General features: G+C 53.0%; 2 protein-coding genes across 3 annotated transcripts; one reads left to right on the top strand and one right to left on the bottom strand.

Annotated features, from left to right (window-relative positions):
- Window positions 1–598: 598 nt before the first annotated feature.
- NMRAL1 (NmrA like redox sensor 1) lies at window positions 599–6,660 on the top strand. Of its 2 annotated transcripts, XM_030001421.2 has the most exons (6): window positions 599–738; window positions 964–1,029; window positions 1,475–1,713; window positions 2,562–2,811; window positions 3,337–3,527; window positions 5,135–6,660. In XM_030001421.2, exons 2-6 carry the CDS (start codon window positions 990–992, stop codon window positions 5,303–5,305), a joined length of 891 nt encoding a protein of 296 aa, XP_029857281.1. In that variant the 5' UTR covers window positions 599–738; window positions 964–989; the 3' UTR covers window positions 5,306–6,660. The 2 variants fall into 2 exon arrangements, with proteins under 2 accessions (XP_029857281.1, XP_040976145.1); XM_041120211.1 differs by lacking the exon at window positions 5,135–6,660 and having other exon boundaries at window positions 638–738; window positions 2,983–3,527.
- Window positions 6,308–19,343, bottom strand: DNAJA3 (DnaJ heat shock protein family (Hsp40) member A3). The gene is given in 14 exon segments (XM_041120372.1): window positions 6,308–7,419; window positions 8,204–8,320; window positions 10,545–10,642; window positions 11,395–11,510; window positions 11,964–12,092; window positions 13,019–13,083; window positions 13,913–14,060; window positions 15,098–15,250; window positions 16,319–16,525; window positions 17,288–17,371; window positions 17,849–17,979; window positions 18,171–18,294; window positions 18,296–18,592; window positions 19,230–19,343. Coding segments are annotated over 13 exon segments (1,770 nt in total). The 3' UTR covers window positions 6,308–7,419; window positions 8,204–8,216.
- Window positions 19,344–19,586: the final 243 nt, after the last annotated feature.

The raw sequence follows: 19,586 nt of genomic DNA, 5'->3' as shown, positions 1-19,586 counted from the left end.
AAAAATGACTGTGCAGAAGCCCCAGTCGGGGCTGTACCTCCTGCTTTCACAATTATTCATTTATGTTAATTAATGCATCTGAATTATTTCTTTGCAACCGTATATGACACATCCCCCGCGTATTTTCTGGGCTCTTTACTTGATTCAGCCCCAAATTTCCGAACATCTTTACTAAGTTCAACCTGCCGACTGCCCAGCAGGATGACTTTGACCTCAGGCCCCTCGAACCGGCCCGGCGAAGCCCCTGAGCGGACAGGGAGCTCGCAGGGGTGCTTAGAAAAGCCCCAGAGCCCCCTCTCTGCTTATTTTGCCTCGCCCGGGGTCGCTTGGCAAGGGGGCGATGAGGGAGCGTCCCCCCAGCTCAGCCCAAGGCCCAAGCCCTTTGCCTGGGGATAACGAACCGTCCCATCTCCGGAGGGGGACGGGGGGATGTTCCTTGGGAACAGCCGGGTTTTCACACCAAGGAAAAGTGGAGGGCACGTTCCCGGGGGACCCGCAATCCCTCCGCGATTGCGGCGCGGGGCCCTGCGCGCCTCGGCCGAGGTGCGGTGCCTGTGGCGGGGGTGGGCGGGGCCGGGGAGTGGGATGGACAGCTGCGGCCCGCCCAGCTGGACGTAGCCGAGCGGAGGCGAGCAGAACCGAGCGGAGCCGAACAGAATCGGGTCGAGCCGAGCCGAGCCGAACGCAGTCGGGTCCAGCCGAGCCGAGCCGACTCCAACCGAACAGAGCCGAACCGAGGTAAGTAGACGCGCGACGCCGCCGCCCGTCCCTGTGAGGGGAGGCGGTTCCGCGCCGCCCCGGGCTCCCGCCGAGACCGGCGATGGGTCCCCGCAGTCGCCCCGTTCCTCCGCCACCCCCCTCCCGTGCCCGGGGAAGCCCTCCCGAGCGGGGCCGGGCCGGGGGCTGAGCCGCGGCCTCGCCGGGCCCGCACGGCGGTGCGATCTTTGTTTCTCGCCCTGGCAGGGCCCCGGGACCGCCCGCGTTTCTTCATGGCCGGGAAGAAACTGATCGTGGTGTTCGGGGCAACCGGTGAGTGCTCGGGGAAAGGCCCGGCCCCTACCCGGGGGGTGCCGCGGCACCTCCGAGAGCCTCGGGGCTGCGGGGCTTTGGCCCGGGCCGGTGGGAAGGGCGAAGGCTGGGCCCTACCACAGTGACCTGCCCTGCCGCTGCGGCGGAGAGGGCTGATTCGGGTCCCCGCAGCAAAAGGCAGGGACATCGATGGCTTCCAGAACGCCCGGGCCTTGGGGCCCCGTGGAGGTTCAGGGGGTCTGGAAAGCACCGGCCTGGCTGGAGCAGCAGCCTAGGGAGCAGGCGGTGGGGCTGGCAGGAGGATGGGTTGGAGGGACTTGGTCCTTGTGTCACAGGGAGAGCATGGGGTCAAGCAGCTCCGTCTCACAGTCCCAGCTCATCCCAGCTCCCTTTATGAGCAGAGCCCTGTGGGAAGCCGGGGCTCTGAACAGGTCTGTACCTGCAGGGGCTCAGGGGGGCTGTGTGGCCCGGGCTCTGCTAGAAGATGGGACCTTCAAGGTCCGCGCGGTGACACGGAGCCCCATGAAGAAGGCGGCCAAGGAGCTGAAGCAGAGGGGAGCTGAAGTCGTGAAGGCAGATCAGGACGATGAGCCATCGCTGGAGCTGGCCTTGGCGGGTGCTTACGGAGCTTTTGTTGTAACCAACTTCTGGGAGCACTGCAGCAAAGAGAAAGAAATTGCACAGGTACCAATGCTTGCTTTAACTGGGACCACATGTGGAATGGCCTGGGGGGGGATTGAGGGACAGCCATGTGGCATTGGGGTGGGGGTCATGGGACAGCTCTTAGTGCAGCCTTGCCAGCTCTGACGGTTCAAGTGGCCAGTTCAGAAAAGTCCCAAGGTCTCACAAAGAAGCCAGGTCCCAGTTCTTGCAAAGCCAGAACTTGTTCCCTGTTCCCTCGCAGTTGCATGGCTCTTGGATCTGGTGCCTTCAGGGAGTGGTTAAATGCCATGAAACTTTGTGTGGCAGAGAGCACTGCCCAGGAGTCAGAGTAGGAGGAGTAGGAAGACTCAGCTCTGCAGAGCCGTCCAGGGGCTGAGCCAGGACTGTTGCTGCCTGCAGTCCTGTAGTTCTCTGCACTTGCAGCTTTGGGGCCAAAATGTGCTGTGGTATCAGAAATCCCAGGACAGACTTCGCAAGGTGGCACTATTGCCACGGCTGGATGGCAGCGAACAAAAGATAAGATATGTTAGGGCAGGTACATTGGCCCTGGCAGATCTTTAGGGCTGGTGTTTGTGTGCTTGGTGGAGGAGCTAGAACCAAAGCTGGAGGATGTGTGGCCTTTCTAATGTCGGATGGTGTAAGCAGAGGACTCAGCTCCACCTGGGCAGTTCACAGGGCTTGCTGGGTCTGCTCAGCCCTGGTTCCAGCTGAGGGCTTGGTGTGCCAGATGCTTGAGGAGCTTGCTCAGCTGGCATGTGTTGGATCCTGCCCTCCTGCCCAGGGCAACAAAGGGGAAGGGTGGGTGGGGATGATGAGATCCCTGATGTGTCCCATTCCCCTCTTCACGGCTGGCTTCACCCTTCACCCAGGGAAAGCGGCTTGCTGACCTGTCGAAGCGCCTCGGTCTGCAACACGTCGTGTACAGCGGCCTGGAGAACGTGAAGCAGCTGACGGGGGGCCGGCTGGAGGTGCTCCACTTTGACGGCAAAGGCATGGTGGAGGAGTACTTCCAGAAACTTGGTGTTCCCACCACAACCATCCGACTGCCGTTCTACTTTGAGAACTTCCTCTCCATCTTCAAGCCGCAGAAGGTCCCACAGGGAGATACCTTTGTCCTGGGTAAGATGGGACCTCTCGCTCTCCAGGTCACTGTCCTGTAGTTCTTATCTGCTCCCACTGTGCAGAGGCTCACCGAGGGGTGGAGGAACCACCAGGGCTGCAGACCGATGGGGAAAAGAGGCCTGTGCCAGCTTGACCACAATGAGTTGCAGCTGCGTTATGGTCCTTCAGACCTGTTTGGTGGCCTGTAAGAAATAAGTGAGATCCTGGTCCTATTTCTGGTGCTGAGGGCTGCTCTGCAGATCCCAGAGTGTCTCTGGACACCCCAACTCCCTGCAGTTGGGATGTCAGAGGTCAGCGGTAGGGCTGCAGATCCAGGCGAGTCATGGTGCTGCTCTGGCTGCTCATGGTCTCTTAGCTCAGCCTGGCAGGTGCTCTCGTGGCTTGCCACACTGATGGGTGCTCTTGGCTCTTCCTGACCTCGTGTTCAGAGGCTGGGTGCCGAAAACTCCAGCTGTACCTCCTCAGAGCTGGGCTCCCTCAGGCAGGGCTGCACTCTGGCTGGGATCAATCTCTCCCATACAGCGCTGCCCATGGGGGACACCCCCATGGATGGGATGGCGGTGGAGGATGTTGGGCCTGTTGTGCTTTGCCTGCTGAAGTCCCCAGAGGAGTACATCGGCCGAGTGATCGGGCTCAGCACTGGCAAGCTCACTGAGGCAGAGTATGCTGCTATCCTCTCCCAGCAGACGGGCAAGATCGTGGAAGCCAGCAAGGTAGGAAGCGTCCCTTGGTGTCTGTGATGTTCTTGAGGTGGGGGGAAGCTGGCTCAGGGCCCTGCAGCCTGCCTGAGGTGGTGGGGGGATGATCCTTGTGCCTTCCCAACAGCTGGGGGCTCCGCAGGTCCCTGCCCAGGCTGGGCTGTTGCTGGCTGCGGGTGGGCACCCTTGCCTGGCAGCAGCAGAGGAGCAGCGTGCCTGGCCTCTCCCGTTGGTGTGGAATAGCAGGGGGGTCCTGTACGGGGGCTGAGCACAGACAGCAGTGGCAGAACGAGTGCTGCCCTGCCCCAGCAGCAAGGTCAGGAGCTGCTGGGGTGGAGGGCCCTCATAGCTCGGTGTACAGATTTGGTATCCAGGATTAGTCGCGCTGCCCCTGCATGTGGCTGGAGCACGTGTTGGCACCGAAGCTGCCTTGTCGGTGTTGTCACTGAGACAACTTATGCTCATGGAGCTGTGCAGGTGCGCCCGGGCACGTCCATGCCTGGCTCTGAGTGATAACTGAAGCGGGAGGTCTCCTGAAGAGCCAGGGGCCAGGCAGTTGCTAGTAGGGCTGGGCATCTGTGGAACAGGTCTCTGCTGCATGCCCCTCCCTTCAGCATGTCTTGCCCGAGGGCCTTGCCATACCACTGTTACAGTGCTCCTGGCCTGTCTGGGCCCCAGGACTTCTTTTTATTTTGTGTTTGTGCTTTGGCTGTGCTGCTCTCCTCAGGCAGCCGATACAATGGATGAGGGGTGGGGTGGCTCTTTGCTTTGAGAACAGCACATTTCGGCAGACGCAAAGCACCTCTGATGTTTTCTGCAGGTTCTACTCCCCCAGGGACAAATAAGCTCTTTTCTTCCCAGGGCCCCAGCACAGTGCAGAAGTACAGTGGTCCGCACCTTGATTCAGGCAAGGAGGGTGGGTGCTGGGGTACCAGGAGCAGCCAGGGTTGCTCAGGCTCTCCAGGGCTCTCCCGGATCCCCCAAGCCTGTGTTTCTAGAACTCCTCAGCCACGGCTTGTGCCCCAGTGCAGTTAAGGGCTCCCTCATAACTGCTCCAGGCCTCTGCCGCTGGGGAGAGCAGGTTGCGTGCCTGAGCCCACACTCAGGCCAGCTGTGTGCCAGAGCCCGGTGCAGGCCGTAGGCAGGTTGGGCTGTTCCCTGCCAGGCAGGGCTACAGGGTGCTCAGTGGTGCTGCCCTGCTGGTGGCTGCAGCTTTGGGGGGCAGCTGGCTCGGGACAGATCCAGAACAAGCTCCTCAGCATCTGTGTGGTGTGATTTACCCACCACCACCTTGTCTCCTCACGCTGCACCTGGAGAAGGGTGGACTGGGGGGGCACTCCTAGGTCAGCAGTGACTGTGAGACTGGTCTGCTTTATCCCACCTCCCACCAGCGTGCTCTGTTGGAGGCATTCCTCCACCTTGCCCTGACAGGGCAGGGCTGCTGCTTCCTTTACACAACCCCAACCGAAATGACTTGCAGAGCCTTCTTCACCAGTGGAAGTAACGTGGCAGGCTGCTGTAACGCAGAGCCCTCCTCAGCTTCCCTGCATGGTCTAAGGGAAATGCCCCAGCAGCTTCTGCTCTGTGACAACAGTGTTTTTTTCCCCCAATTCTTTTTGCAGATCTCACCAGAGGAGTATGAGAAACGTGGCTCCCCTGGGGACAAGGAATTGGCCGCTATGTTCCGTTTCTATGCCCTTAAGCCAGACCGCAACGTTGACCTGACCATGAAACTCAACCCCAAGGCCCGCACCTTCCATCAGTGGGTGGCAGACAATAAGGCCGCCTTCTGACCCTTGCCTCCCTCCTCTTCCACCCGAGCTTCTGCAGCAGGTAGTGGGAACTGGTGAAGAGGTGAGCTGTGCGGAGCCACACTCCCTCTCCACTAGTGCCCTGGTGAAAGGCTGACCCTGCGAGAGCTGGGAAGAGCTTTGGTCCATGCATGCACTCCAGGGCTCTCCTGCAACTTGGTTGAGGCTATTTAGACCAGTGCAACTAGAACAAGAGGAAAGGCTGTACAGCTGCAGGCAGGCAGGAGAAGCACTACCTTTGCACACTGTCTTCAGGGAGGTCTTTGTTCAGTGATTCTGGGTGTTTTCACAGCTGTAGGGTGGTGGCAGCTTGTTTTCCCAGGATCACCTTCTTTCCTAGGGAGCTCTGAGCATACAGCACCACTTGGGTGAGCTGAATGCATAGTCCCTCTGGGCCCTGAAGGGCAGTGCCTTCACTGCAGGTACCCACGCAGGCCCACAACAGGCAGTGCTGCAGGCTCCTAAGCAAACATGGGTTTCTCCATGGACCAGCTTCGGGCACCACAGGTGAGCCAGCAGGCAGAGCAGCACACCTGGAGAGACAGGGCACTTGTGTTGGCACCACCCTGGCAAAAAGGGACTGTGCAGTGACTTCCTGCACTGTGTAACATGAAAGCTGAGCCTAACTCCTCAAGTCAGACAGCTCTCAGCTGTGGCCTGGCCTTTGGGGTCCTAGAGCTAATTTCAATCGCTGCCCCCATGAGTTGAGTAAAACCTTTGCAAGACTGTCCAACCTTGGGATTTAAGACTCATAAAGCTCCTCCCCCCACACCATATGCTTAAGGTACTGGTCAGATAAGAGCTCTGGATTTGGCAAGCTTTGCCTGTGCTTAAAGTAAGTCAGTCGCAGCCACCAGAGAGACGCTCAAGACATCCAGCCCTATCCTCTCCTTGTCTGAGAGAAGACCTTTGTTCCTGTTCCTGGGGGAGGGAAAGGGGGTGACAGACAACATTGGAAGAGTAGACAAGGCAGCAAGGCACAGCACATGTTAAATATCTTTATGAAGTCAATCTTATTTACATGGATACAGAATCACTTTACAGGCAGTTTAATCAGGAGGCAACACGTGCTTTATTTCAGCAAATTAAGAAGGGTGAGACTACGACATGTCCTTGTTTAACTGGTCGATTAGTATGTGGCCTAATGGTACCTGCACAGTTTAACTAACAACAGCAGGCTGCAGTAACCATGAAAATACTCACAGCAAGAGCTCAACTCCACCTGGAAGGAGTGATCCACTTTACTTGTATTCTCACACATGTAGGAACAATGACTCTATGACCAATCATTTATGCTACGGGTGTTGCGCTAATGTAATAAAAGACTTTGTCCCAAACTGGCAAAGGGCTTGGTGATAGACTTGTACCCATTCAGAAGCAACAGCATTTGTGTTCTAACTTCAGTTAATTTGGGGGGGGGAAGGGAAACCTGAGGCAAAGTGCAGATTCCATCACTGCTCTTTGTGCAGGAAATCAGCAGGACTAAGAAACCCCACAGCTGCTGAGGGAGCCAGAGCAACTGGGCTCTGACGAGTCCCAGCCACAGGGAGACTTCCCACTCTGAGAGATGTGCAGGACAGCTAGGAGGGCTGTCATGAAGACAGGGTTAAAACTCACTGACCCACCAAGTCTTCTGGGAGAAAATAAGCAGTGACAAATTCACCAAGCACATCTAGCATTCAGAAGGGCACCTGAGTGAGCAGCAGCCATCTTGGACTCCATACAGCAAACTGCTCCACTCTGTGCTGGAAGGACAATGTTTATTTCACATTTCCACTGTTGCAGATTCTAAATAATATTTCAACTTTAATTTTTCCCAAATAAGCTTCCAGCAGCAGTAGGGACTGTGGAGCAACCTTGAGAGAGAGCCGCATTTCTGCAAAGCTGGCATTTCCTTCATTACCATTTCCTAGGATGGTGGGTGGGTTTTGTATCATGATTGTTGGTGCCTCAGTGGTTTGTAGCCTCTCCAGCTGGGATTCTCACCGTGCTGCTGACTGACATCCTTTGCTCTCTGGAGCCCGCTGCCAGAAAGATTCATTCCCAACTGCAAAGAAAATCTGCTGCTGGCTCTTAGCTTCCAGTAGAACGCTTCCCTGCAATCGAAGCAAGAGAGAAGTTTAATGTCTCCTGACTGAATCCGCCCAAGGCATGCAGCAGCCCTTGCAGCCTGCTTTGCAAGGGCACCTCCCCATCTGACCTGCCGTCATGCTTTGTCAGCCACGCAGAACAGACAAGTTTGAAGCCTGCAGTGACAAGACGCTGAGCCCCTGGAATCCAAGACACCAGTGTCTGCTGTAGATGATTTCAAGTCTGCAGTGCTCCCTCACAGCAGGCCAACACCAACTAAATAGCACCCTGAGTTACAACACTGTGCTCATTTGCATGACATGGGCTTTGCTGCGCTTTATGACAAAGACTGATCCCTTCCTGGAGCTGTAAGCCTGTGGTAAGGGCCAGTCCAACCTGAGCATACCAGCACCGGAGGCTCTGCAGCCCCACATGTGCTTCCCAGCAAGCCCAGGCTTTGCGGTGGCAGCAGAACTGCCTGGTCCCAGCTTTACCAGCTAACGGGAACACACTCAGTGCTTTGAATTGGGTACAGTCACTGAATGGACAAGGAAGCAGAGCTGCAGGGGAGGCTAGCAACCTCCCTGAAGATGTACCCAGCATTTTTGCTGCAGCAACAATGCAATTTAGTCCCTGGCTTTTTGCTCCAGGTCACAGGGGACAGCTAGGGCTTTTCACACCAGTGGCTGGAAGGCCTGAGGCTAAGTGAGAAGCAATGCTGTGCTTTCGCTGCTTCTACCTCCCAAGAAGTGCAAATTCTGCTTAGTGCTCTGGGGGAAAGACAACAATAAAACACAAGAGGCCTCCTACCTCAGATGGGGTGTCAGGAACTAAACATTTTCTTAAGTTTGGAAAGGAATCCCTCCTTGTTCTCCTCAGCCTCAGGCCTATCCCCGCCTGCGTCAGCGCTAGCCGTGGCCCTGCCACCTGGACACAAACAGCAAAGGCCTGCAGTCAGATACATCTCCCACTAGTAGCCAGCAACCCTGACGAAGTGAGAGGGTTATTTTAGATGGGGAATGGTCAAGTCAAGGCAGCTGGTTTTGCCTGCATCCTCATGTACAGGGCTGCACCTGGCAGTGAGCCACACTACTGGACCACCTGCAGTGAAAGCACTGGAGACCCCGGACCCCAGAAGTGGAAAAGATGACCACGAGCCCAGGTAACACCATTCCCTTCCCCTCTCCCCAGCCCTCCAACTGGTGAGGGAATTCTCATGCTGCACAATCAAGTCAAGGACCCCACAGGCTTTGGAAGTGAGCACCTGGAATTGAGAGGCTGCCACTGAAAACAAGTTGTCAACTTGACCACAGCCAGCCATGACTTTACGGGGAAAAAAAAAAAACAACTGTATTGGTGGTCCCTGGAACAAACTGTGTTCCTGTTTCATGGTTGTGTCATGACCCTTTAGAGCAAAGCAGTGCAAAACCATACCGGGAGCCTGCTTTGTATAATTACAAGCAATGCTCAGACAAGCAGTATCAGGGAGAAAAAGAACTCAGGCTAGAATGAAAAAGGCTACAAGTATTTCAGAACAAGTGCCCTGCTAAGGAATCTTACTGGCAACAATGAGCATAATTTTTGTGTATGAACAGGTCCTGAGAAGTTGTTTGTCCCTCCAGAAGTGGCTACAGCAAGTACAAAGGAGACTTCTTTGCTAATCTGCTTTTTTCTACAGTAAAACCGTCAATAACAGTACCCCCAAATCCTCCTCAAGCTTTCTTTGCGCACAGAGAACACAAAGTCCAGTCTTCCCCATCCTCCCACAGCTGACTCTCAAGCTCAGACTGATGCAATGGTATGAAATACTGAGGCCTGCGGCAGAACACACCTCCATCCACTCAGAGCATTTCTGCTTCCCAGAGCAAGGACACGCTTTCAGCAACAGCCTGTTTCTGTACTGCAAACTACTGGCGTTGTTTTTAATCTACCTTGCTGCTTAATTGTGGTAAAAACTGGCAGGTTTGCTTTTTAAAAAACAAGTTTGGAGAGCATTTTTTTCCTTTGGCACATAAATGCCTTTAAAAAGCTGGAATGAAAGTTTTGTGCTTAGAGATCTCTTCCCTTCCCCCCAAGGCTGACCTTTAATGCTTGCCCTCAGCAGAAAAGACATAACTTCTGTGTTATGGAAGCACTATAAAACATAACATTGGTGAGTATTTGGCAGATCCTGCCTTCCAATATCCTGAACTTCAGCCTATATTCCTCAGGCTTTGGCATGTGTAGTAGAGAGGACCCAAGTTCCTGGGATCATTTAGCAGCTTTGAAAGACTCTCACCTTTGCCTAGCTGTACGCAGTCATAAATGTCCTTTTTGGTTTCAAGCATAAAAGGAAACCCAACCAGCTTTCAGAAGTTCATTGTTCCAATACGAGCAAAGAAAAAATTGTTTTCCAGTAGCGAAAGACAAAGCCTTACTGTTTCACCGTATGTTTTACCTTTAGCTGCTACTGATGCCAGGTACCTCACCCCTGAAACTTAAAACACGTAACTGCTGAATCAGAATTTTTGATCTGGAGCTGAAAGAGCAGCTTTACAAAGGTCCCAGCTGACTTCACTCCCTCCATCACACTGGACACTGTCTACTGACTGGAGCCAACACTCAGCACCAATGAACATTTCTATCCCAGGTTCCCCCACATGCACAGAGTATGGCTTAGAGCAGCCTTGACAGCAGTACTGCCGTTCAGCTTTCAAGGAGGAACGTCCCCACTGCAGTCAGAAGCACAACGGATTAGCTCACAGAGAAAACTGGCCTGAAACACATTCTCTTTTTCTACCTCTGCTACTAAGACAAGTTGCTTCTGGCACAGGGGCAGAAGCAGGGAGTGGAAGGCATTCATCACCACAGCGAGACTCAGCACAACTTGTCAGGACCCCAGAGTACCTCAATACCCTCTCTCTATTCATGCACAGATTTGCCCAGTAAGTATTCGAGTAAAGCTTTCTGGGAAGAGGCCACCTCCTTACTTTGTGCTACAGCCTATTAACAGCATACTAAAACTATTTCCGATAAAACATGCTTGGCGGGTTGTGCTGACACACTGTCTCAAGGTGACCTTGGCTCACCTTCCTCCCCAGGAACCCTCAGGAAGCGCTCTGCACTCCCATGCCAACTCCATGAGGAAAGAGCACCAATTCCCACTGCTCACCTGATGCTGTATTTGTGACCCCGTTCACTGTGCCATCCACATCTGCCTCATCCTCAGCGTAGCTCATCATTAAGGCTCTCTGGCGATCCGTCAGCCTCCTGCAGGTCAAAGACAGAGGTGTTGGTTACGGCTGTCTTCAGGGACAGATATATCTACAGACCTCCTTAACCTTCTCCAGCAGCACACACAAGAGGCAGCTACTGGAAGTACAAGACAAATACAACTGGCATATACTAAGAATCCCTACGGTGCTCTTAAAATGAGCAATCTATAAAGAATAAGCCCCAGTGGAAGAGGAGAGATAGGATCCACTGCATTTCACCAAACTGCAGTGAAAAACCAAAATATTTTGAAGTGCTGAGAAGAAGCGTGTGGAGCTGCAACAGAACGCACATCTGGTGGGGAGACCTCAGGAAATGAACTCCCTTGCCAGGTGCAGCAATACAAGCTAAAAAGCTTCCTTCACCACAGGGGCCAAGAGTGGCCAAGCAGTCTGAAGCAACTGCCAAGGAGTTTAGTTCCTTTGAGCTGTAGGTGTGAGAGCACAGACACCTTATAAGCCAGAACACTGAATTTATGTAACCAGGATCCAGACAGAATTGCAGATAGCCAGGCAAATACACAGGTACAGAACTACTTATATATTTCCAGGGTTTAGGGTTTTTAGAGCTGGGTTGCCAAATGGTATTATTTAAAAAAAAAAAAAAGTATCACCTCGCATTAGAATAAAAAGCAGAGTGAGAAATTAATCATCTTGATAAAACAGTAAGGAATTTTCACAAAATCTTTCTGAGCAATGTTTTTTGCAAAAGTTCAAGATTTCACAGAAATTTGTATTAGCTCTACTTACTGAGGAACTTTTATCTTTATGTGAATGTAGTGGTCTCCATAGCCGTAACTGTTAACCTTGGGAATGCCTTTCCCACTCATTCGAATTCTCTGGTCTGGCTGAATACCAGGGGGTATCTATGAACACAGAGGTGTCACGTTTATTACCCTAGTTTAACCATTTATATAGTAATTGCATTACATGTCTATAAAAATTAACTACTTCTCCAGCAAGCTTCAAAGTAGGATGGGAGAGATTTGGTACATTCATGCACCTGGACACATTCAGAAGCTAAGTCAGTAATGACAGAAAAGCTTTTGAAGGAACGAGTAAAGAACCTTGCACAGTCTGTAGACCTTGGACGGGATTTGTCCAGCAATCCACCCGGCACTTCCCTTCCCTGTCCCTACACAGCGATAGGAAAGGACGTGTGACCAAGCAGGTCACAAACTACCTGACGCTCAGTCCTGAAGAAGTCTGAGACATAATACTGGCAGACTTGGGAGATTTGCACCACCTTTGAGCTAAGGAGAAGTCTCTGCTGTCCCGCATCGATTTATGCCCAAGCTCTTCCCCATAATGGTACTTACCGTGATATTGATTGTCTCGTACAAGCCTTGACATCTCGCTGTGCCTCCCAGAACAGCCTGTGCTATTGAAATAAGGAGGTCCGAATGGATATCTGCTCCATTTCTTCTAAACACAGAACTTTTTTGAACCTAAAAGGCAGGCAGTTCCAAAGAGAAGTGAGCACACCACCACAAAGTTCTCATGGTAAACTGCTTTGAAGGTTCTCAGAAGAAAACATATCACAATGCTGTAGTCTGACCCTTTACCATCCACAAACTGCATGGCTAAGAAGTGTAAGTTAATGTTCAGTCTTTTAGAAAAACACAGATCTTCACATAACCATAATTAGCCAGAGGCTTAGGAGGATGCCTGCTTCTTATCACAGCAACTCCCTCCCCTAATCCTGTTGTTAGTTTATCAGTGTCAATATGATTCTGCAGAGACAGAGAAGACACTGCCTTCTCCGGTACCCTGAACAGGGGAAAGCCAGAAGAGAAGAGGGAGGCAAGCACCTTTGCCATGGCCTCACAAGCTGGAAGAGAATTAAATCCTCCTGCACCACAAAAAAGGTTCTGAAAAAAAATTTCTCCTTGACAGAGATGCATGGGACAGGATATCTAGAGGAGAAGAGGGCCCAGCTACAAAACATGCAAAGCAGCACGTAACCTGTGTCTGCAAAAGGACAGTTGACCAGCCAGCTTCTCGCGGGCATTCCCACAACCCTCTTCAGTGCTCCCCACCCGTGCAAGCAGACAGCTCCTTCACATCTCACAGTCAAAGACTCAAGGCATCAAGAACCTACTGTGCATTTTGATGCACAGTACCATAAGGGCCTCATCCCGGAACAAGCAGCGCAATTCTTCGTGAGCAGACTTAACCTTACACCACTTGTTACAATGCCGATCTTCTGCTATCTCACAAAGTTCATATGGATCATGTTACCTCAGCTGTTTCAAAGGATCACTCGCTCTTCCTCCTCCATCCCCCATTCAGTCAGTCACTTCCCAGGCAGTTGCAAAGGGAACAAGCAACCAACTTAAATAATGAAAACAGCCAACAATATAACAATACAAACCCTGAACGTAATGAAAATTTCTTTCCTCCCCACGGGCATCCGAACTGTCTGCCCATCCTCAACGCCTGCAATCAAAGAAAAAGAGGGAATGTTACCTTGCATTATAATCCACATGTTACTTGAATACCTACAACTCTTGCCATCCCCAAAAGCTGGCCACCACAGCAGCACCCACACATCCAGGAGCGCAAGGCACAAGACCTACCAGTGGGCAGCACAGTAACACTCTCCACAGGAGCCCAGGAGCTGTGGCCAAAGGGAGGAGGTGTCAGCACACGTTTATACCTCTGAGGTGATCACTATGCCCCAAGCAGGCTCATTACTTCAATCCCTACAGAATTCTTTTGGGAAATGCATCACACTAAGGAACACTGGGCAGCCTCCAAAAGCTGCAGGAAAATTACAGGTTGCTCACCCAGGGCAGTCTCAAGGAAGTAAGTCTTCAGCCCCACCATGCATTTTATCCTCTCTGGTGAGGAAGGCCATCAGTACACTGTTCTGAGCCAAGCAAAGGCTTTCAAGATTCCCACCCTCCCCCCAAGCTTCATCAAGGACAAATGAAAGACCCAAGACAACAAAACCTTTTGAGTTTCACTCTTCAAAACCTGCCTAGAAGGATCCATGCAAGAACCAAAACCTCAGCTCAGGAAGGGCAAAGCAAACATTTATATCCATGGCCAGAAAGCTCATCTCCTTACTAGCTCTTTCAACTGCCAACCTATCAACCCGCTTTGTTCTTAAGATAACTTCTCTGCAGCAAAACTTCTAATGTTGCTCTCACATTCGTACCTGGCAGGGACCAGTCATGCTTTGGAGGCAAGTGCCTTGCTGTTGGCCAAGTGGAAGCAAGTAACTATAACTTAACAGAGAGCAGCACAAAAGTACAACACTAACCAGCTGGCACAGGAACCATCACTGTTTTCTTTTGTTTGGTTTGCCCCGTTCCTCGACATACTACGCATGGTGTTGTTATGATGGAACCACGACCGCCGCATCGTCGGCACGTAGATCGCATTACAAAAGGGCCGGTATTTATTGTCTCCTAGTGAAGAAAACACAGATCATACAAATATTTAGTACTGAGATGGTACTTTTCACTTCCACAAAACACTGCCAGTGACTGGCCCAGCATATCTGAGTCCCTCTAACTGCACGTGCAACCTGACAGGACAGCGATATCCTTTAGCAAGATGTGGAGCAGAAAAGTGGCTCAGAAATCCAAAGAGGATGCTGCTTGTGAGACACTGGATCAGATTCAATTGCCATCGCATTCTGATTTCTACCAAAAACCCTCACTACTATGAGCAAGTTCAAGGGAAACACAGCACTTTCCATCTCTAGGCTTTAATGCACAAGCAGGAACAAAGCTCCTTACAGTGCTATTTCACAAGGAACTACAAACATCTATATTTTGAGGAATCCAAGGACAATCCACTTGCATGAATTATTGCCAGTGTCCAGGAAAACGTTACGGAGGCTAAGCTACGGGCTGAAACATGAAAGCCACCCATCAGATCAAAGCACACGAGGAAACAGTGGGAAGAGCTTGCAGTCTCCCCTGAGCAACTACACCTGTTCTGCACAGAAATATATTCTGGTCACAGACTGATTGCTAGTACCCATTTTGAGGCATGGAAATTGAAAGCCTGAAGCTTGATCATTCCTTATGGTAAGTAACGTGCATCTTCTTATTTCATGACTACCCTTAGGCTATCATCACCTTCCTCCTCCCTCCACCCCTCAATTCAATGTATCCCATTTAACACCCAAGTAATTTCAGAACTGTTACATTATATAAATATGGTTAAGTAATTTCAGAACTGTTAGATTATATAAATGTGGTTTGCTGGATGTACAATACCACATGATCTAGCCCTGAAGGCTAGTGCTTTTAGCTGGGCAGAGCGCTTCTTTAATACAAAGAAAATCTTCCTAGTGCATAATTAACATCCAAGTCCACATTAACTCAGTTTCACCCAAGATAAGCTCATGACTAGTGAGAATTTTTCACTGTGGAAGGGACTGACTTGCCTCAACAAGGAAAAGCACAGCAGAACCTGGGTCTTAAAAAGTACTTACCATGCCAGTGCCACTGCAGTAGTGACAGCGCTGTGCTTTGGTACCAGGTTCGTGCCCTTTACCATCGCATCGCTCACAGGAGTCATTGATGTTCACCACAATCTCCTTGTTAACACCTTTTGCAGCTTGGGTGAACGTCAGTTCCATGATATACTATACAGGAAACACGGACATCAATCTACAGCTGATATGCGACAGGGTTTTAAGCAGACTGAAATTGTTTTAGGCCAAATATCAAACAATGCTTAAAATATATCCAGGTAATGGGGGCGGGGTAGGGGAGAAACAGATTCAGAAGGGTTCTGCCTCACTTGAGGAAGCAATAATCTGTCTCATGTAAATAAAAAAGGGTACAGAAAGATAGCAAACATTACAGGAATAATGATTACACCAGTCTGATGAGCAGTTGTGCAGCAGAAACGAGATTTTAAAAAATAAAAGAAGGAAGTAAAAATTGAAGTCAAACATTTTTCTGCCCTCAGGAAAACTCTTAATACTTTTAAAGAATGCAGCAATGGGTGAAGGAGAAGGCTTTCAATCCCAATGAATCCCAAGCTCTTCCTCAATAAACTCTTTACCTCAGCAAAGATGACTGCACAAAATAGGAAATTCTGTTCATAATAGAAAGGCCATTTTTAGCAAAGCCAGAAGTACTGAATAGCAAGCATTTCTGAAGGCAGCACATGAATAAACACTGTCAATACTTAGAAGAGCGTTTAGCTGCAGTACAAAGAACAAGACATAGGTTTTGTTTTATTATGGGCTCCACTGCAAAGTTAAGCCAATTAAGTTGCAAAATTAAGCCAATTAAACAGTCAGAACTAATCCTGGAAGGCTTGTTTTATAGTTAAAAGGTATTTTGTGGTTTTTAGCATTACAGATCAAAGCAGACATATGTAAATCAACGTACAGCAGGAAAGATGCCTCTACAATGATGGAATTGTTTGGCAGCACCAACTGGTGTCAGTAAACACCAGATGAAGTAGCTAGAGTCCAAAAAAGATATTCGGGTGTGGAGGACGTATCTACATGACTTACCAACAATATGTGACTCTCCCACCCATACAATGGGACACTCACGTGCTGACATTCCCAGAAGCAAATTCTTTGCTTAAGCTCGCTCCCGGAGTGATCTGTGACAGACTGGTGTCCCTCCCCACCTTTTGAGTTTTTCACTTCTCATTTTCATTTCATTACTCAGAAAATAAGTGCACTTCATACCTCCTGTGGCTGGTCAAAGACGTTCTGAAAATCGCCGAAAGGGGATCCTGAAAACTCTCCAAAGATTTTTCTGAAAAGCTCTTCTGGATCAATCGATGGACCACCGCTCCAGTACTGCCGCCCAGCGCCGGCACCTGCTGCGCCAGGATCAAAACTAGCCGTGCCGTACGCATCATATTGTTTCCTCTTCACTTCATCACTTAATACCTTTGAGGCAAAAGAACAATGCCATCAGGACACCGTACAGATCCCGAGCAACCGGACAGCCTGTATCTGCAGAGCGGCATCCCTCGGGAGAAGTCAAGGCTACCGGCATTACCACCACAAGCCCACATTCTCAAACCATCAGGAGGGCTATCCCAGCTCTCAGCAGCATATGAATTACTGAAAACCTCCTTCCTCCATGGTATCTCTTAGCTCATCGTCAGGAAAATGACAAGATCTTACTAACTTATAATAAGCATGAATAACTTGCATTATATAGTCGATCATTAATACATCGGGTGAAAGCTGGCGAGAAGAGTGCTGGGGTAAATTTGAAAACCCACAAGAGCAAAAACCAGCACAGGAAGATTTCTGAACGAGCTGAAGAGCAGGAATAAACGGGGATGGGGTGCAGCACAGCGGAAGGTACCTCTGTCTCAAACAGCTAGTAACTGCTGATAGGTTTTCTTGTTTGTTTATTTAAGCCGACCAATAATTCCCTGGCACTGACCACTGCATCCATGCCAGTCACTCACTGTGAAGAAAGAGCACAAACTGAAAGAGCCCAAAACCTACTCAACTAAATCAGATACTTGGGCTAAGTGATGTCCTGGAGACACCGCTGGGACAGATGCACTCAAGCCTGAAGTACAAGAAATCAAAAAGGACCCATGGTTTTACGGGAAATGCACAGAAGAAACGTTTGCCCCCCACCTAACCTCCAATCTTTCCTCCTTTTCATCACAATAAAACCCTGCATATTACCTCGTAGGCTTCTGCCAGCTGAGAGAACTTCTCTTTAGCTTTAGGGTCATCCTTATTTGTATCAGGGTGGTATTTCTTTGCCAGCTAAACAACAAAAATCAAACTATTAGAGACAGACAGAAGTAACTTACTTTAGCGTATCTCACATGCCAGGAAAAACACACTGGGCAAAGCTTGGCTTCGCTATCTGTATTTTAGGGAGCTAAAGGCCTTCACTTTGCATTATCATCCCAACATAAGGAACTACAGAAGCTGCTCCCGAACCTCTCGGCAATCCCAGGACCTTCCGGAAGCAGACCCGAGATGACAGCGCAGACGGACCACGCTTTTGAAGAGCTCCCCAAACCCACGTGCTGCGCTTTCCCATGGCGACCTCCCCTCATCTCCAGCGGGTCCGACCACAGGGATCTATCCCAAAGGCGGGTTTGGTCTCTGCCCTACAAGGGAGGCCACGGGCAGCTACGACTCCTCTATCTGCCTACAGGCGCCCGGCCGCGGCCCGGCGGTCACCCGCCCGTCCCGGCAGCGTCCCCCCCCGGCGGGGCCCGCGGTCGGACGTGCCTGGTAGTAGGCCTTCTTGATCTCCTTCTGCGTGGCGGTGCGGGGCACCCCCAGCACCTGGTAATAGTCCTCCTTGGCGCGGGCCGCGGCGCTGCTGTGGAAGGCGGCGGCGACGGCGGCACGCTTCGGCCCTGCGGGAGAGGAGGGCAGAGGGCGCGGGGTGAGGGCCGGGACGGCGCCGCGAAGGGCAACAGACGGGACAAGGCCGGGGGAAGGGGCCCGGCCCCGAGGCGACAGCCCGCGGCTCGCCGCCTCCCCCCCCGCCGCCTCCCCCGCCCCGGCCCGCTGAGGCCCCGCCGCCGCCGCCCCCGGCCCCCCTCACCCGCGGCGCAGAGCCCGGCGCAGAGCGGCAGGAGGCGGCGGGCGGCGCGGGCCGAGGCGGCGGCGGGAGGCGGCGGGACGCTGAGCCCCCGGACGAGCCAGACGAGCGGCAGCCGCCCGTCCCCCCGGCCCGCGGTTCCTGGCGGCGGCGACGGCGGCGGCGGCCGCCCCCAGCCAACGCGAGGAGCTCCCGGCCGCCATCTTGGCCCGCGCGCAGCGCTGCGCCTGCGCCACCGGCGACGCGCGACGGCAGGCGCCGCCGAGGAGGACGCAGCGCGCCTGCGCGGTAGCCCCGCGCCCGTACCGGCAGCTGGGTGCTGCGCATGCGCCTTGCCGCTGCCCCCGCCCGGCGGCTGCGGAACGGCGGCGTCGCCCCGGGCCTCGGCTGCCGCGGCCCGCGGGGGCGGCGGGGCCCGGGGTGTTCTAGCCGCCACGGTGGGGAACCCCCAGGAGAGCCCCGGCGTGGCGGCCGTAGCGGGGGGGAAGCACCGGCGGAGCCCCCTGCGAGGGTGCCCAGGGTAACGGTGCCAGGCGAGGGACAGCAGGAGCGCCGTGCTGAGGAGAGCCGGGGGAAAGGGAGAGGCGGACGGGGACCCTCGTCAGGAAGAGCTTGGCCCCGTGGGCCGGTGGGGGGGAGCCGGGCCCAGCCAGGCCCCGCGGCCCCCTCCTCCGGAGGGGCTGAGGCAGCCAGGCCTCGGGGAACGGCTGCCCCGCGGCAGGGCCGTCGTCGGCTCGGCGCTGCTCAGGGTGCCCTGCTCCCTCCCGAGGGCTCTTCTCCCGCCTCGGTGGGCAAAAGGCAGTCGGAGAACTGAAATAAAGGCTTTTCTGGAGCCAGAACGGCCGCGCTAATGCAGCGCCTGCACGAGGGCAGGAGCTTCTCTCTAGAGAGGAGGGTAATTCGTGGCGAGCGCTTTTCTCTCCTGCCTTCATTACCGGGGCTGGCGCTTCAAAACACGCGTCGGCAGAGAGGTTCGGCTCTGTGGCATGTGGGAGGACGTGGCGGCAAGGCTGAGCGGCGAGGGGGACGTGTCAGATCCCGGCTGCTCTCGCTCTGCCACACGCGAGTGTCGCAACCCCAGGCGCCGGGGAAGGAGACCTGGCCTCCGCCGGGCACGGGTGACGCCACGGCCAGGCCCGGAGGGCTCGGCGGGCTCGGATCTGGCCCTCTCTTCATTTCCCTTCCCTTCCCCAGCAGCTGTCTGTACACAAAGGTTTCTGTTCGCTGCCGGCTGCCAGGCCACGGAGGGGACAAGGACGCTGAGCCCACGGGACTGGAAAGCCCCCGCCGCCCTGCTATCCCTGTCCTCTCTGCCCGGAGCCTGAAGGAACAGCTGCCCTTGTCTCCGGTGGGACATTTGGGTGGCAGCGGGGGGTCGCAGCCCCGGTTGCCCGTGGGCGGGCAGCTGTCGGTCTGGCG

The sequence above is a fragment of the Aquila chrysaetos genome, chromosome 25, assembly GCF_900496995.4.
Source record: "Aquila chrysaetos chrysaetos chromosome 25, bAquChr1.4, whole genome shotgun sequence".
NCBI classification, from domain to species: Eukaryota; Metazoa; Chordata; class Aves; order Accipitriformes; family Accipitridae; genus Aquila; species Aquila chrysaetos.
Note: the sequence above shows the minus strand (reverse complement) of the source record. Positions and strands in the feature narration are given on the sequence as shown.

Excerpts from the sequence above, each read along its gene's own strand:
- NMRAL1 (XM_030001421.2), top strand. The coding sequence starts at position 990 with ATGGCCGGGAAGAAACTGATCGTGGTGTTCGGGGCAACCG. Across the intron at positions 1,030-1,474 it reads CGTGGTGTTCGGGGCAACCG|GGGCTCAGGGGGGCTGTGTG; the intron begins GTGAGTGCTCGG and ends CTGTACCTGCAG. Across the intron at positions 1,714-2,561 it reads AAGAGAAAGAAATTGCACAG|GGAAAGCGGCTTGCTGACCT; the intron begins GTACCAATGCTT and ends CCCTTCACCCAG.